Source organism: Megalobrama amblycephala, linkage group LG3 (assembly GCF_018812025.1).
Source record: "Megalobrama amblycephala isolate DHTTF-2021 linkage group LG3, ASM1881202v1, whole genome shotgun sequence".
Lineage (NCBI taxonomy): Eukaryota > Metazoa > Chordata > Actinopteri > Cypriniformes > Xenocyprididae > Megalobrama > Megalobrama amblycephala.
This window is the reverse complement of record NC_063046.1, coordinates 551523-570887: the sequence shown is the minus strand read 5'-3', so window position 1 is coordinate 570887 and position 19365 is coordinate 551523. Positions and strand designations below refer to the sequence as shown.

General features: G+C 35.8%; 1 protein-coding gene across 1 annotated transcript; it reads right to left on the bottom strand.

Moving 5' to 3' along the window:
- Positions 1 to 4851: 4851 nt before the first annotated feature.
- On the bottom strand, positions 4852 to 11048 carry LOC125263937 (macrophage mannose receptor 1). Its single transcript, XM_048183137.1, has 6 exons — positions 10932 to 11048; positions 10270 to 10333; positions 9732 to 10106; positions 8146 to 8484; positions 5627 to 5715; positions 4852 to 5253 (listed from the first exon to the last, which is right to left on the bottom strand). The coding sequence occupies exons 1-6, from the start codon at positions 11046 to 11048 to the stop codon at positions 5140 to 5142; spliced, it is 1098 nt and encodes a 365-aa protein (XP_048039094.1). The 3' UTR covers positions 4852 to 5139.
- Between the last annotated feature and the right edge of the window lie 8317 nt (positions 11049 to 19365).

Sequence of the window (19365 nt, the reverse complement as noted above, 5' to 3'; positions counted from 1 at the left end):
CCATCTGTCTTTTACAACTGGATGACAACAGACTGATTTGAACCATTTACTGTATGTGGAAATCATTGGAACAAAACACATTTAAAGATTGATACTTAGCTCTTTTAAATAATACTCAACTCAATTTTTTTTTTTTTTTCTTTAGTTTCTCATTTGCTTTGTTCAAACCTGACCTTATAACTGTGTCACAGGCATTTTAATGGCATACATGTGCCTGCTTTTGCGAGCATAGCCTCTTGATACTAGTTTTCAGTTTTAGTTTTAAAGTGCGATCCATACAGAGTTCTGCCAGTTCTTCTTGCACTTTGATTGGCAACATCTTTGCCGATTCTGATGAGAGTGGGTTAAAATGGTCACAGATGCAGTCAAAGTTTTCATTAGCAGTGGGGAAGTAAAACTGTAAAACTGTAGTTTTTCAGATGCGCAGCTATAGATTTTAATAGAACTGATATAAAGGACACAGGTCAATTTAGCTCAATTTAGCTTTTAAAAAGGTCATTTATTTTATGACCGAGCAAATGGATCGTCCAGTGTTTATTTGAACGGGCCGTAACTATCAGCTCTATAGTGGATATGAATGTCCAAACTATAGTGAAAACACTGTTTATTAGCAAGGTAACATAGATCGGCAGTTTAAGACATTAAATTCGTAAGCACAACACAAGACGCTTCTCTTTAAAAATAAAGAAATGAGACTTTATTGATTATTCTAACACATAAACTAAAATCTAACACAAACACATGCACACACACATTCATACCAGTTGCAGAAAGAAAGGAAGTGAGGAAAGAATGAGTTTTTAAAGATATGATGATATCCCAAGTTTCTAGCAATAAATGCACTTCATAAGACCTGATCTGAACGAATCTTCAATCGTTAATGTAATACTTCTATCGCTTCTTAGGCGGGATTATTAGGCTTTATATCAATGCACCAGTTCAGCTAGAATCTGGAGGTATATTCACAGACAGCATACGCAGCTCAACTAATAAAGGTCTTCATCGCTGGCAAACAATTGGATGCATTTGCAGATTTGCTTTTGATTGACTGGAGGTCCACTGCCACTTCATCCGCTCCGAGTGAGAAACCGCTTCAAACGATTCAGCGCGTGCAGGAACTGAACAAATCATTCAAACTGATTCGCGAATCAATTTAGACAGCTTTACCAACTTGTTTGATCAAGTCTTTGAACAGAATCGACTCAAAAGAGTGATTCATTCTAGTCAGTTTGGCAAACACTGGTTTAAATCACTTTGATGTTTTAAAACAGACATATTGATCTGCCTTCTAAGTCTCTCTATCAATGCAGAATCCTTTTCTGAAAATACCTGCAATTGCTGAAAGAGAAATAAACTAGCAAACAGCAAGAGCCCAACTAAAGCAAACGTTGATCACCATGATGGTGATTATATCAAAACTAATTTTCAACCAAACATCAACATCTAAACCTCTGTAGACGTCTGATAGAAATAAAGTCAATCTGGTTCTGAGATCTGGAGAGATTTAATGTCTTTTATCTTCAGTTGATTTCATCTAAGGCTGAAGTCAGTTGTAGTTTCTGTTCTTGTTGTTTCTCTTTCCTTCAGTGATTCTGCTTGTTAACAGCAGGTGTTCAAATGTTTCAGGAACGTCAAACTAACCTTTAAATGACGTTCCTCTAACATTAAGAGACTGGACATTTTAATATTTCCTTAACCAAAACAGAATGTTTGGAAAACGTTTTTAGAATTAAAAAAAAATATATATTAGCTGTATCCGAGTAGATCTGTATTATTATTATTATCTGTATTAGAGTGTCTGCAGGTTGGAGTGATGGGTGTGCCGAAAGGCCTGCAGAAAGGTCTTCATCATTGGTCACTAAAACTGTCTGCCAGGGTGTGGGGTAGGGTTAGAGTTAGTTTCTGTTGTAGCAATTTACCTTTCGGGACGCCCATTACTCTGACCTGCAGTGACCCCTGTCTCCTCATTTAACAACTCTCACTTCAACCTTCATGGACTTTGAAGGATGCAGCTCTGATTTGAAACACAGTTATAGTGTAACATTCCTGTAGCTGCAATAAAACTAACAGATGAATAAGACTGGATGAAATATGAAATATGACTTGAACAATAACACTCACTGTTTCTCCTGTTTCACGTCAGAGATGTAAATACTGTCCAGACTGAATGTCTACATGTGATGTGGACATAAGAAAATGAGTGATGAGGACGTGTTTACATGCAAAAGTGTTCATATTTTATAAAAGAAAGCCCATGAGAGCAAAAAATAAATGTTTCTCCCTCTCTGTCACCAGCACCAGATAAAAAGTGGCCCAAAACAGAGAAACACAAACATACATGATATTTTTATTAAGGTCCATATTCATATAGACTGACACTGACTGACACAGACGTCAAGATGCAAATAAAGGGAGAGAGTTGGACAAATACACAAATATAGAGGAAGTGAATATGAAATAGGGGTTTTCAGAGAAATACACAAATGATGTGATGATGAATGAGGGATGAGAGCAGATATAATGATCACACTGTTTAAAGCCACAGACAGAAACATCAGACTCAGGACAGAAACACACGACCTCTAAAGTAAGAACAACTCACATGTTCATTCTTCAAACACAACTAGACTTTGAGATACTCCAAAAAGAATCTGTGAATGTTTGATATCTGAGTTTTTCAATGTGTTTCTTCCTCAGAAATGGAGCAAACTCTATATTTCATTCTTCTTCTCATTGGTGAGTGTGTTTGTTGTTTTGGTTGTTTTGTTTTGTTATGGTTTATAATTTCATCAGGTTTGACTCTGTTATGAAAAGCATTAATTCAATAATGGCAATTACTATGCTTTTCCATGTGCAATTTTTCAGAACAAAATTATTTTTTCAAGCTCTTTTACATTCTTTAAAAATACAACGGTGTAAATGCATGTTTGGTGTTATGGTTTTGCAAAACCAAAGTTGTGTTATTCATGCAAAAAATAAAACATCTTGCTGTCTGTCAGTGTGAGTGACTTTACTGTCCAGCTAAGAGTTTTCTCTTAAAACCTGTTCACAAAGACCAACTTTTACTGAGGAATAGAGAGAAGTCTTAAGCTAAGAGAAAGGGCCAGTTGACCTATGGATGATGTCAACACACTTACTAACTCTGCACACAGTGATTGGCTGATGGAGGAGAAGTCTCTGTCAGTGATTTATTCATAGAAATATTGTAGAACGAGACTTGAAGCAGTGCATGCCGGTGTTACCATTTAACTGATTAGTTCACTTTCAAATCAAAATTAGCTCAAGCTATATTCATCCTCAAGCCATCCTAGGTGTATATGACTTTCTTCTTTCTAATGAACATTATATTAATAAATATCCTGACGCATCCAAGCAGTGAAGGGGATCAACGAGTATGAGCTGAAGAAAGTGTCTCCATCAATATCCATCCATCATAAACGTACTCTAAGTTATGAAGTAAAATATCTAGCTTCTGCCAGACCACCTTCTGTATTCAACATACGAAGAAAGTGTTCAAAAAAACTTACGCTACGTCCTACGCCTTCCCTATTGAACTTACGGAAAAAAGCTTAACTGATGTGAGGCCAGTTCCATTTTTCACGTAAACTGAATACGTCTAAAATAACCCGACCCGCTAATTTTTTATGTAACTCCACTCATTACATCACATATTAGCGGATCACCCACAGGTACCAACCCACGTGCAAGACATGGTGTTAGTAACTGTTACAAAAAGACTATTTTAAATGCTACTAAAGGTCACCCAAAAAATTCACATTCTGTCACCTTGTACTCTCCATAATGTCAGCCCAAACCTTTGTTTCTTTATCCTGTGGAACACAAAAGTATTTGTAAAGGTTTAGTTTGTTGTTCGTTTAGCATCTACAGCAGGGCTGTCCAAACCTGCTAATGGAAACCTGCCGCTGACTCTTATTAAACACACCTGGACCAGATAATCAAGCTCTTCAGTCTCATTAGAAACTTCCAGGCAGGTGTGTTGGAGCTAAACACATATTTTAGATTAATTTATTTTCAGCTACATATATTTTTAAAACATATTTTATTTAATTTTTTATTTTTAGCTTCTATTTCCTATTTTATTTTATATTATTTAAAGCTTGTTTTCTTTTAACTTAATCTTATTTCTGGAGATTGGGTGGCTGCAGACAGGCAGGGCTGGCCTTGGATGGGGAATGGCTTAAAATTAAATAAAACAAGCTTATAATAAAATAAGATTAAGTTAAAAGAAAATAAGCTTTAAATAATATAAAATAAAATAAGAAATAGAAGCTAAAAAAAAAAAATGCTTTAAAAATATATGTAGCTGAAAATAAAGTAAGCTAAAATATGCTTAAAATAAACTAAGTATGCATAAAATAAAATGATAATTAACTTAAAATAAAATACAATAAGATTAAGTTAAAATAATATAAAATAAGAATAAATTAAAATAAAATAAGCTAAAAATAAAATAAATAAAATATGATTAAAATAAAATAAGTAGCTTAGAATAAATTAAGCTAAAATATGCTTAAATAAAATAAATATGCTTAAAATAAAATAATCTTAAAATAAATAAGCTTAAATTAAATAAAATAAGCAAAACAAGTTTAAAATAAGTTCAAAATCAAATAGGCTAAATAATTAGGTCAATAAATAATTATGAATTATGTTGATTGATAATAAATTATGAATATTTGGACTATTATTATTATTAATATAGGTGTATTATATAAATGCAATTTTTTTGATATGCATATGTGTATATCTGCTTAAGAATAACATTGCAAAGTCAAACACTTAATATTATTATTTCTACTCTTTATTTATTTATTATTTTGGCCAATAAACAAATAGTTAAATAGAGTACAACATTTTACATATTTAAAGAAAGAAAGAAATAAAGAAAGAAAGAAAAAAGGCCCAGATACACCAAGGTTATTGTACTGATGGAAGAAAAAGATTTAGGTTGAAAGATTCAGGTTCAGATTTCATTTGAAGCACTCAGTGGCAAATAGTCTAAACTCTCACAAGCAGAGCTGTATATTCTGCTTTGTTTTCAGTCACGTCATCAGTATTTATTCCTTTGGACAGACAGAATCAGAAGCTCTGATGGGCCGCTGTCTCATGACAGAGATATTATATCAACTCTCTCACTTTCTCTGTCCTCTGAAAGACGTTTCCATTCGCTTGCTGCCTCCATTGCAGATTTGCCTGCTCAGGCATCCCATGAGAGATCAGTCTCTGCTGAATCTGAAGGAAACAAATACAAACTTGTGTTTGTGCTTAAACATGCTGTCCGAATGCAGCCTATAGAAGAAAATACTGCACTCATGAGATATGGGACCAAACTGGTTTCACAAACAAACCTGCCATTAGTTTTGAAAATAGCAACATTTTACTCTGTAATTAATCAGTTTAAATTCTCTCTCAATTAGTAGGGAAAAAGTTGGGAAGTCTGATTCATTTTAGAGAATCAGTTCATGTAGATGGTTCATATTCATATATCAATAAAATAAAAGAATCATAGATTCACTTGAGTTCCTGAACAGAATTATTAGTCTTCATTTTTTGTGAATGTTGTTCTTGATAAGTTCAAGAATAAAGATTTCTGAGTGTCACTCACCTCTTCTAGGATGGTCGCCTTCACATCAGGATCATTCACATTTTGATCCGATTCCACCTCCAGTTTCAGAACCTGTTTAAACACTGGGACTGTGGGACACACAATTAAAAAAAAAATACATTTTACATTTTCTCTATGATCAACGAACCCTGCTAACAGGGACCATCTGAGGTTCTCTCAAAGTTATGAACAAACATTCTTCCAGTAACACAAATAGAAGTTAAGTTATCTAAGCTTTAATAATGTTCTGACTTAGCAGAGGAGGCAGAAAATGAAAAAGATGGACCCTAGAAATGGCTACAGGGGGCGGTAGGGAGACATTCCTGGCACTGCTCCACCACCTCGAGATATTCTGGGATTAAAGGAGAGAAACATCAGAGAAGGGTGGCTCCTTGCAGGCAACACACTGGCACCAGTGGAGGTGCGTCTGGCAGGAATGCTGTGCAGGTGTACCCACCTGTGCTTCCAACTAATTAAGCTGGTTCTACAGTGACTACTGCGAACAGGGCAGCTGGCATCCAGGAAAGACTAGAGGGCTGATTGGTGGGAGGAAAGACTGCATTAGGGGTGGAGGGGCTAGTTACTCCTTTCCACATGTCCCTAGAGTATGAGCTCCAAGGACTCCCAAGCCAACAACAAACAGAACAGGAAATCAGCCAGGCAGTCCATCGAGAGGCGGAATGGAAGATGGACCAACTAGGACGGCCTACATGGCAATGACTAGCACGTTAAAGGAAAACAAACAAAGGATCCTGAGAAAATGCAGCTGTGGGTTGTCCAAAGTGACAACTTATGTGAGCGTATGAATCCACCAAGGAAAGACAAAGTGTGGCGGTAACCAGACACAAGCTTGCACTGAGACAGCAGGTCAAACAAGGGGAATCACAGCCAGGTTGAGGTCAGTCTTCCCATCAGGGCCAGAACCAGGTCAGCCTTCAACAAGAGCATCCCGATGAAATATCAAGCAGGGAACTTTTAAGTTAACCACCAGTCAAGCCAAAAATCAAGTGATAAAGACACATGGGCAAGCTTTGACCAGAGCCTATACATCACTCTCCAGTCCACTCTAAGAGGCAGTATAGCCTCTAAGTTAAACACCTTTGGCCTCATCATTTACAATGAGGGCAAAATCAGATTTGGAGAGTTGCCCCAGAGGAGAGGCACTCCCAAACAGACTGTGAGATGAGAAGGGGAAATCCTCCAACTGGTAAAAGCAAGACGACTGCTTCGGAAATCATGGCACAGCCAGCAACAGGGAAAAGGGGGCCTGCAGAGCCTGTGGAGCCAGATAAAAACATGGCTCAAACACTGGAGATGAGCAGAAATAATTAGGAAACACAGAAATTGGAGGGAGAAAGCAAGGGCTAGCTTCATCTGGGATCCCTTCAAGTACTGCAATGACCAACTCAGTCACAGTTAAAAGGAGAACCCGCTTGGATCACCAGGGCATGTACCTTAACCACCAGAACCTTCCTCTCAGTTTGACACCAGCCCTAAATGGGCAGAAGTCAAGCAGGTGGTAGAGCGAGCAAGAGCTGCTTCAGCACCTGGACCAAATGGTGTACCCTATAGGGTTTTCATGAACTGCCCCAGGCTCCTGAAGCAGCTATAGGAGATAATGCGCATTGCCTGGAAAACCCAATCCATCCCACCAGCATGGAGCATTGCGGCCACCACCTTCATTCCAAAGGAAAAAGCCTCCTGTAGCATCACCCAATTCAGAGGAATTGCCCTGCTAAATGAAGAAGGGAAGATTTTCTTCTCTGTGGTGGCAAAACGCATCACCGGCTACTGGGTTTCCTGGCTGTGTGGAACATTTTGCCATGATTGCCATGACATTCTGCCAGACAGCCAAATGCAACAAATCAGTTCTCCACCTAATTTGGATGGACCTTGCAAATGCCTATGGGTTTGTTCCCCACCAGATCATTTTCTTTGCATTGAACTTTTTCCACATACCATCAAGTTTCCAGAAGTTAGCAGCAAACAACTTCAACAACTTTTATGTCTGCTACACAACACAGGATACCCCAACGTGTTGGCATCAGCTTCAGCTTCTCTCCCATCCTTTTCACGCTAGCATTTGAGAAGGCAAATGGTTTGCGGAATTAGATCGCAATTAGGCCAGCAGCTTCCGGCCATATGGAGCTACATGGATGATGTCACTACACTTTTCCAAACGGCAGTATGCACCAACAGGCTATTGCAGAGGCTGGATGAGCGGCTACAATGGGTCTGTATGAAGGTAAAACCTGCCAAGTCTCACAGCCTATCAGTCTTGGAAGTCTTGGAAGGCTCTAAACTGCTGAGCTATCTAACAAGCACATGGATGCCTCTGTGGTGTCTCATCTGATGGACGAGGTGAGCAAAATCAACCAAAGCAAAAGAAATCTGAATTTTAAATGGCAAACTATCTTTACTATCATCTTTTACTGAGTTTGCCATTGCACAGCTACTGGTTTGGACGCGGTACCTAACAGACCAGCCACAACACATCAGACATGGAAAAACACACTCACTCGCATAGCAGAAGAAAGGTCTTGGACTGCCACAGCTCTGATCATCCCACAGTCTGTGATCTTGTAAATGTTGTGCCACACATTCTCCTGATCCATCCGGTTGAGCAGAGTCCCAGTTTCTGAAGGAAGATGTGCTGTTATCGTACCAGGCGAAAGCATCTTGGAACAGGCCGATATATGTGACTTGTCCTGCAGGAATGAGCTGCTGGACCTGAAGGTTCTCGTCCTGGTTCCTCACGCTGACCAGATCTGTGTGAAACTGTCTGCAGTATCTCTGAGCTTCTCTCCATGGCTTTGGCTCATTAATGTAATTGTATTTGTGTTCATTATAATTCTGACCTTGAAGATAAAAAAGAGTAGAGTTGAATTTGCATAGTGCTAACAACACCATTTCATGAACTCAAAGTTTAAATGTAGTCAGCAGATGTTATTAGTCAAAGCAGTTACACAAAAGCTTCTTTTATTCAAACAAATAATATGGCAAGCAATTTATCATAAGTTGTTTTGGATAAAAGCTACGAGATGGTGATTGAAAATAATATGGAAGAAAAAAATTATATCTCATTTAATGCTTTTGCGTTCACTCATAAATAAACACCCCTGATTAACATGTTGTTCCCTTGTAAAAGCAGTGGGATTGACTGAAAATGATTTTGAAGTTGTAGGCTGCGTCTGAAATCGAATACTTTCCTACTATATTGTACGCGAAAAACAATACGTGAAAAGAGTAGCAAGTCCAAATACATAATATTCGAACAGTAGGCGAAAAGTACTTCTGGCGAGATTTTGAAGTGCGCATTTGACGAACATTTGTATCTCATGAGGGAAAGATGGCAGTGAAGCAACACAACTGACGCTGGTAGGTCACATGACAGTATATAGTGTATAATATGTCTGAATTTAATTCATACTACCCTTATTCGTACTAAATAGAGTGTACTTTTCTAGTGATCGCCAAGTGAGTTCAAAATCAAATATAGTACCTACTCAGACAATATACAATTTTGGACGCGCCAATAGATTTTTGGAGTAAATTTAACCAAAAATACTGCAGCCTATGGAGCCCCTAAAGGGACATGATGGAAAAAAAATATCAGATGGGAGGAAAAAAATGCTTTTGCGTTTCCTTGTAAATGTTTTGCGTTCCTCCGAGAATCTTAGCATTCGCCCACAAAATATTTGCATTCACCCCTGAAACTTTGCATTCGCACGCAAAACGCAAACACAAACGCAAAGTTTCTCAGGGAAATGCAAATGTTTTGCAAGGCTCAGTGTTTCAAAATTTCAGTGTTTAATTCACACTAAGAAAAAAAATCTATTTCTTTGTAATTAATTGTGAAATTTACTAGCAATTCTTTCTACACCAATTTTTCCTCCAACCTCATTTTATTTCCATCGCAAAAAGTTTTGTGAGCAAACACACAGTTTCTCGGAGTACGCAAAAGTTTTTCAAGAGAAGCATTGAGATATAATGTTTCCTCCCATCTCTTTTATTTGCCTTCACCATTAGTGGCTCTATAATACACATCTACAGAAATGCATACATGTAAATTATCCAATACCAGTGACGGCTGGCCAGTAATTACCATTGTAGCACACAAATGTCCTGGACGGCTCACACTGTGTGTCACGAAACTTCCCATTATCATCCATTACTGAACAATATTCACCACCGTAGTTAGTTGGTTCTCCTGGTCCCCAGTTTCTGTATTCAGTTTCTCCTTCCTTGTAAAACTCTTGATCAGCCAGAGCCCAACGCCACTGATAGTGACTCGTTTTCTTCAGTCCGATCCAGGCGTATTCAGTGTACGTGAAGTTTTCAAGAGCAAAGAGCTCCTCCAATTCTGCCCGGTCCGACAGAGTCACCAGATCAATGTAATTGTCTCGGCAGTACTGTTGAGCCTCATCAAACGTCTTGGGTTGATTCACGAAGCAGATGAGTTTAGAGGGATTTAAAGTGCCTTGAAAATATGATTTTTGGTTATTATAATTTCCATTTAAAATGCAATTGCAAATGCAATATATATTATGTAGGTCCCTATACCTGCTGCATGAGGATGCATAAAATACCCTGAGCTACTAACATAAAGCAGATGTATGTTTACATGAAGAGTTTTATCTCACCTGTAACACAGTATACGCCACAGATCATGAGGATGAGAAGAAGCCTCTGCTCCATGACTCTGTCCTGTCAACAGCAAATATCGACAAACTAAGAACTCAAATAATGCCTAAACATAATAGGTTACGCATGCAAAAGTTCTTCCTCCGTATTTTTGTCTTGTTTTCCAGTACAAATATCCTAATGTTCTTAAATCAAGATATATTTACTGGAGAAGCACAATGACACAGAACTATTTCTTTGGAGAATTGATCAAAATTAAGTGAGTTGATAAATTAAGCGGATTCATGAGAACAAGGTTAGACAAATAATCTTAAGTTGATTTTTCTGACCTCACTGGCAGATATTTGTTCTGGTTTAAAGCACAAACTCACTTCAATTTTAAATAAATTTTTCAGAAAACAAGACCTTTTATCTTCTGTCAATTTGCATCTCATCTTGATTTAAGAATGTTTAGAAATTTTTATTCATCATTTGTAAGTCACTTTGGATAAGAGCGTCTGCTAAATGAATAAATGTAATCATCGAAAGATTTTTAATGCAGTATCAAAATATGAAGACAAGCCTTAATAATAATGTGTCTTGTTTGAAGCATGTTCAGATATCTTTTCTAGAAAGCAACTTGTGAACTGTTGATAAAAATTGAGAAAAGTTTCTGACTCACCTGTTGTGCTGAACTCAGATCTGTTAAAGCACTCTGACTACTTTGGTTCTGCTTTTTCTTGCTTTCTGGTCTTCTTGTTTGCTTCACGACCCTTCTGAATGACAGACTGATTTTCATCCTTAATTTGCTTGAAACATGAAGCCTATTATTCAAAACACATTAAATGAGGTCATGCAATGGAAAATACTGACAGGCTGGGTAAAGACAGCTGGTGTTTGGTACTTCAATAAAGTCACAAAAAGACAAAAGAGCCAAGAGAACTGTAGAATTGCTCTTATATATCTCAGGAATTCATTGAGTATCAACTTTACAAAATTCCTTCAGGGGAAAAAAAAATAAATAAAAATAAATAAATAAATAAATAATTACTTGTTTTCCAGTACAAATATCTAAACATTCTTAAATCAAGATACATAAGCAAAATGAGTGATTTTTTAAACAGGAACAAATATCTGCCAATGGAGTCAGAAAAATAAACTTGTTTTCCCTTTAAATTAAGCTGATTTTTCTAACCCCATAGGCAGATATTTGTTTTTGTTTTAAGCTTCAACTCAATTTATTTTGATAATTTTCAGTGAACAAGACTTCATATTAAGTCTTCAACTTATCAACTTAAAGTAGTTTTGCTCCTTAGAAAATGTATCTCAATTTAAGAATATTTTGATATTTGTACTGGAAAACAAGACTAAAAAACTGAGGATGAAAGTAATTTTGCTGTGTATTGAGCTAAAATGAATATGAATAGCAGATCTGGGAACAAACTGATGAGAAATGTTAGAGTTCTTGAGTAAAGAATGTTGTCTTATGCCCTCCATTTACCGAAGAGAAACAATTAAAAAGATCTCATTTGTGATCTCATTTTGTGCAACATTAGGGGAATCTGAAAATGAAAACCCACAAAAACTGGCAAAAAAAAAGAAAGCAGATTTACAGATAAACCTGGACGTTTAGATCACCTTTATGGAATCATGTGTGACGACACACAGGTTGTGTGATGCCCTCTTCTTTAAAAAACTATGAACAAACTAATCTAGATCAAAGATATGTTGTAAGTGACATTAAACATGTGTTCAGTTACAGTACATGTGGATAAAAATACATGTTTGTGCCGTTTTATTGTCTGATAAGATCAAGAATTTATCTGAAGTCGTAGAGAATCACTGAGGTCAATTTGTCATCTTCTGCTCAACTCAAAGCTTTGTTTCTGGTCTAATCCACTGATTTTCCTGACATTTTGTGTACATTTGACTAAAGACCTGGTGAACCTGACTGGAACATCTTTCCTATAAGGGATCTGCATGAGACATTGACACATCTGCTTGCATTATTCTTATTTTTTTATTTTTTTATTTATAATTTTTTAATGTTATGTAAGTATTTAAATGTCAAAATTAAATACTCCAGCCACTTTATTTTAGTGCACTGTGTGAATGCAAGGAGGTTGTTGGTGAACCTGCTTGATGTTCCACTTCTGGTCAGCTCACATTAAAGAACCACAAAGAACCTTTCAATGACCAGTTCTTAAAATAATTTTTCCCCCCCTTTTATTATTTTAATAATCTTAAGAATCTTTTTCACTATAAGGAATCTTTAGTGATTCCAATTTTTTTTTTTATAAAGTCTGTCTCTAATGTATGAAAGCCTCTTTCTGCCACATCATGCTTTCTAAAATTATAATTATGATGAAGTCATAATTTATGAGATGAAAAGTTATGACAAAGTCAAATGTATGACTTAAAGAATATAAATATAAATTAAGGTTCAAGGTTCAAGTTTATTATAAGCCCATTTTTTGTGCAGCATAAAATTTGTTAACATTGTAATGACTGAGACAAATCAGACACAGTTATTTGTTAGTTGACCAATAGTTTTAAGCTCACTCTGGGGTCTGGCTTCCATCCCCAGAGAAGTTCTCTGTTACAAGTTTTATTGCACCAATAAATGCCGCATGGATAGCAGAGAAGAGACACACAAAAATGTGCATCTTTCCTGCATTATCCACACATAACACAGACTCTCTTGCATTAATGTATAGACAGACTGTTCTATAAATGAACATGCACAATCCCAGGAAATGGTATCCATTATTACTGTTGCTGTATTACAATCATTGTTTTCACGTATGTATGTGTATGTTTTATGATACATTTAAGGTAACTTCAATCATGCCATGTTTAGTGTCTATGGGTTTGTATTGGGAAGATTTAAATGCTTGTGTATGCGGTATGTCCATCCCTGCGCAACACATAAGTATTACAAGAATCTTTAATAGTTCTTATTCAAAGACTCAGCTTGGTCATAAAAGCCTGGACAAGGGGTGTGTTGTCACCCGGAAATACAACACCTTCATTGGCTGCATCAACCTTAAGAGGTTGGACTTTGACCAGAGGTTAACCCTCTGGAGTCTGAGGCTGATTTGGGGCCTGGAGTTTTGACATGCCCTGACATTTGTGCTTTTTTCAGTTGTTCATAAACATATTAATGGAAAAAGTGTCATTACACTGTATTCAGCACAAACTAGGCTACAATAATATGTGAGGAGCATGTATGTACATGTTTGTGTTTTTGAAGAAATAACATTTATGCGTGGTTATTGAAAAAACAAAAAAACTTAAGTCACTGAAATAAGGCCAAAAAAAGTATAGTAAATCTGTGTTCACAATACTTTAGGGTATTGGAGGTTGTAAACTAAAAGTTTTTGCTTCAAAATCATGTAAAAATTATGCTGCCTACTCCTTCATATAAAACAATATATTGATTTAGTTTTTGTAAGACACTTTTTGCCAAGAAACACAGTATGTGTGGAGGCGTGAATCACCACTGAATAATGGGCCATTCTCACCTGAGAAGACAAAAGAATTGCATAGTAATGAGCTGAAATGACTTGCATATTAATGAGGCATTTCAGTCAGGTAGGCTGTGAAAAAAACCTTCTGTGATGTCTCAAGCTCATCATGATATATGAAACATACAGAAAAATATTATTACAATATAAAGTAATGGTTTTATATTATACTTTAAAATATAATGTATTTTTGTGATGCAAAGAGTCTGAATATAGGCTTTTAGATCATTGTTGTAATTAGCAAATAATTTACAGTTGAAGCAGATTTGACAGCATTAAAGTTTCTTAAGGGTCAAGATCAAGTTATCTGCATCTCCTGCACTTCATCAAGCCACTCCCATAATAGCTGTCGTGGTTCAAATTAATGCACACACTGCATAGACTATCTGTACATCATGTGTGTGAGACTCCAATAAAAGCATTCACATTTGGAGAAATATTGGATTCTCATATGCTTATGTCAATTTTCTATACAGAGGAGTTATATTTATTTAATATTCATTGTCATTACTATGAGCGCTGGTGTTTTCAATTCATCCTTGAAGTCGGAGGGCGCTCTCTGTGCATTTTTAGTCCACAAATTCATCTAAAAGAAGAAGAGGCTATTCCATGAATGGAGTTTCCAATTCATTCTGCAGCCGGAGGGCGCTAAAGAAACAAAAACTCATCTAAAATTCATCTATAGAAGAAAAGAAAACAGGAACTAACTGCATGTCTTCTAGAGATCGCTAACCATGACATCCAGATAAACACTTTTCAAGACAATAAATACACGATTGAGACGATGAATGCATGTATTGCCTCTGAATTTGCGTCTGAATAGCGCTGGCTCCGTGGGCGTGGCCGCATTAGCGGATAATGAGCTGAATCACGGACTTCTGACATGGCTCTCTTTTCATACAGATTACATAAACACAGAAGGTTTGTTTTCGATTTGACTTGCATGATTTAAAACCTGACATCTTAACGTTTTTTTAGACATAAGTTTAATTTTTCTGTGATTAGTATTCACTAAGTTACAGTTCATTTTCTGAGAACTATCAGATTGGACTTCGTTCAGAGGGAGACGAGAGATCACGCATCATGTTAGTTTTCTTTATTTTACAAAAAGCACAACATTGTGTTTTTACTCTGAGTGTATACAAATAAAAGAAGATATTCTATAGTTTCAATTGATATATTACTTATGTCTCTATGACAAAAAATGACGGAGTATTTTAAGTCTGTTTTGCTGCAATGTGAAAAAAAACCTGCAAAACGCGCCGCCGCGTTTTCAGACCTCAGAGTGTTAAAAGCTAGAGAACAATGCCACTCCCTTTCTTTCCTTGCTTCTGGACGACCGAACGGACCTCCTTGTGGCAGGCCTCTCTAGGCCTACAAACTAGCCATGTGCTCAACATCCAAATTAGAAAAGACTGGCAACAACTTCAGATGAAATCCTCAAGATCTCTCCTCAACCTGGCGATCTGACACTCCTCAGCCTAAAGGCATCTTGCAAGTATCGTACATTTTAACACTAAACAGCGATTTAGTATTGATTTGTAAGACTTACCTTTGCTATTGCTAAAAGAAACTGATGATTCCTTTCCAGATGGTCTTTGACTTTTTCCTATAGCTGTAGCTCTACAGTACCTCTAACAGTACCTCTTCCGGTTCAACCCTATCATTACTCATTCTTACCTACAGTACGTATGTGTGTGACCTTTGTTGTATGTTATGTGTTTGTGAGTTAGTTAATAAAGATTGTGCACAATACATGTGTGGTTCTGACTCCGTCTGCTAATAAATTAATTGCCTCTTAAGTGATTTAGATCCCGACTAGGTGCTCTGAGTAGTATGGTACAATAAGAACGTTATTTTTCCATAATTTGGAAATTAACATTTCTTAGAATTAATAAACAATCAACACTGAGCGTTCACTGCACGAGCAGGTTCATTGATTGTAATATTAATCTTAATGTAACTACATCCAGTTAATCTGATTAACAGATTTACATATTCATAATTAATCATAATTAATAATCATAATGAGTTATGAATAATTATTAATATTTCCCCTTTGAGTTAATTTGCTACAACATACTACACCAAAACACAACCATCAAAATTATGACATAGTAAGTCAAAATTGTGATTTAAAAAGTCATGTTTATGACATGAAAAGTCATTTATGACAAAGTAAATTATATGACAGTCATAAATTCGACTTTTAGTCTCATAAATGATAAATGTCATCTGTATTATATATATATATATATATATATATATATATATATATATATATATATATATATATATATATACGACGTTTGTATACTTTAACCACTTCCGAAGATAGTGGGGGTCACGAGTCACTGACATCATTATTTTGGGGGTCGTGTGCTGAAAAGTTTGGGAACCCCTGATGTAGTGGTCTGATTCACTGATGTCATCTAGAATCTAATCTATTGATATGTTATTACTTTGTATTATTAATCATAACAAGCCTGTAATTCTACAATATGAACTCTAACATTGTTTTAAAGAGTTTTTCAAAAAGATATTGTAAACTAAACATTTTAAACTCAAACTATTAATATTAACTATTAATACAAATCTTAAAAAGTCAAACTGCGCAACTAAAGCAAATATTGATTGCCATAATGGTGACCAAACCAAACATTTTCAACCAATCATCAACATCTAAACCTCTAGTTATTTTGCCATTAATGTAAATAAACATGTGTAAACATACTTGCTCTTGTGAATCTTAATTACATTTATGAGCTGTTTTTTTAATACTGCTTGGTTTATATACATGTTGATGCTGATTGGGCTGACATTTCTGACACACCACCAAACAAGAGAAAACGTATCTCAAACCCGTTACACACCGTTTCCAGGAAACATGACGTTCAACCCGGAAACCGTAGCAAAATGTTGCGCACCGGTTTGAGCTTGAACATGCCCCTGTTCTCTCCCGCCGGCAGGGTTGCCAGGTTTTCACAACAAAACCCGCCCAATTGCTACTCAAATCTAGCCCAAAACTAGCCCAATCGCGTTCTTATAGGGGGTCCCATGGTAAAATTTGTGTTGCGGGGGTTAAAATTGGCGTTTTTTTTGTGGGGTTCCTCAGGTGAAAGTTGCATTCCAGGGGCTAAATATCATATTATTTGGGGTCACTTCAACCCGCAGACATGAAAAACAACCCGTGGCAACAGTGTAAAAGTAGCCCAATCAAAGGAAAAACCGCAGACTTGGCAACACTGCCGGACTTGTACACACCACACACAAAAGTGTGACCAAACCACTGTGAGGCAAGGGAGGTGTGACTCAAAATGTTTCTAAACTTAAAACGCCCTTTTGCGTTTGTATTGCTTTACTACTTACACAATTATTTTAAGTATGTATCATGTATTTACAATACGTAGTTTTTCATTATATTGTTTTGGGGTGGACAGCACTCAGATGGCGGGATTTACGCCTCTGCTTACAGACAAATCTTCCTGGACTAACTCTGTCAGAGCTCCATCCAGGGATAACAAATCCTTACTTCCTAACTCTCCCAGCTCTTTCAACCAGACAGCAAGATTTAAAATGCATTAAAAGTCAGAAATAATTATAATTATATAAAAGATTATACATAAAAGATTGATATAAAATGCAAAAACAAGTAAAAGAGTTCGGACATACCACAGTGCTCAGTCAGTGAATGCACAGCTAAACAGAAGTGTTTTGAGTCTGGATTTGAATGTGAATACTGTTGGAGCACATCGGATCTCTTCTGGAAGCTGGTAACAGCTAAAAGCAGACTCTCCTTGCTTTGAGTGAACCCTTGGTATTTCTAAATGACTTGATCCTGATGATCTATATTCATTTTCACATGCTGTTCCTGCAGCTGTCCAGCAGAGGTCAGTGTCTCCTGATAGATAGTCTCCTCCTACTGGACAACACTGACACTACAACTGAAAGAGCTTGAAATAAAATAAGATAAATAAAATATGCTTTAAAAAAGCATAAAATAAAATAAAAAATCTTAAAATAAAATAAGCTTGAAATGTAAATAAAATATGTCTAAGATAAAATAAATAAAAAAGCTTATAATAAAATAGGCTAAATTATTAGACAGGTAAATAAATCAATCAATTATGAATTATGCTGATGATTGATAATATTATGTTAATATTTTGATTATTATTATTATTATTATAGGTGTATTATATAAATACTTTTTTTTTTTTTTTAATATCCACAAGTCCCCTGAGGTCCATGTATGTCTGCTCAAGAATCACATTCCAAAGTCAGACTTACCCCCGGTTCCACAGATGAGGCTTAAGTTAGTCCCAGACTAAAATGCATTGTTGAGCTGTTTTATTTGAAAGCAGATCTTAAAATATGTCAGAGCCATTGTTTTGACTCAGATGTACACCAGTAATGTTTTTTCTAAAGCACGTTTATAAAAACTACTTCCGTTATTGCGCTGTAATCAGTCATACCTGTTCAATTAATGGTTTATGGTAAGAAATATGATTGATAACTAACTGATGATGAGAAAATATTGAAATATGCATGCCGAAAAAGAGATAAAGGATAGTTTGTCATAAAAAAAAAAAACAATCGGAGTTCAATCATATGAGTTGTTAAAATCAACTGCGTCACATGTTGTTTGATGTGCATTAGTTCATGCAAACTGAGCCAATTTGTGATAGTTTGATATTATTAATCAACTATATGGGGATATACTGTTAAGAAAGAGAATCAGAGTATGTGATGACATGCATGTATGACATTCGGTTATTTTATTTCGTTTTTATTTAGTCATATAATATATAATATGTCAGACATTGCTCTGTTTAATGTGATTAAGTGGGTATATTCTCCCAGGATTTTCTTTGTACAATAAGTTACGTTAATATGCAGTTGAAGGAAGAAAAGAGAAAGATCTAAAATCTCATGTGCTTTATATCTGTTGTCAGTTCAGATAAAGTGAATGTGAATGAGCGATAAGTTAATTTAGAGAAATGTTTCCCCTTTGAAGCTAAAAAGAGAATGATCTAAAGTTGTTTCCTGTCAGTGCTGGATTATGGTGATGTGATTTATATGCATGCAAACCTATCTTTACTGAAGAAGTTGGACTGTATATATCATGTTGCAATACGATTTGTGACGAATGCATCATAATTGTAATTTGTATAAATTGGTTGGTCCTCCGGTAACACTTTATAATAACTGCACACTATGAAGCATTAGTTAAGCATTAGTTAATAGTTATTTCATCACTTATAAAGCATTAATAGACATTAGTAAGTAGTTTATAAATACAGCTATAATTGCTTTATTCTTGATTTATAAGCATATCTATAATGTGTTTAATAATTGTATTTTCATACTTTATTAATGATCAATTTATCATTTCTAAATTAAGTATTACATTATTTACAAACCAGTTATTAAGGAGTTGTCAGTAGTTCATTTAGTAAGTGTAAGTAAATGATTAATAAACTATTTAAACATTAATTTATACATCTTATTATTTAGACACATAGTAATAGTTACTTAGTGTGTTAGTAAATGTTTTATTAACACATATTCCTACTGCATTTCATGATT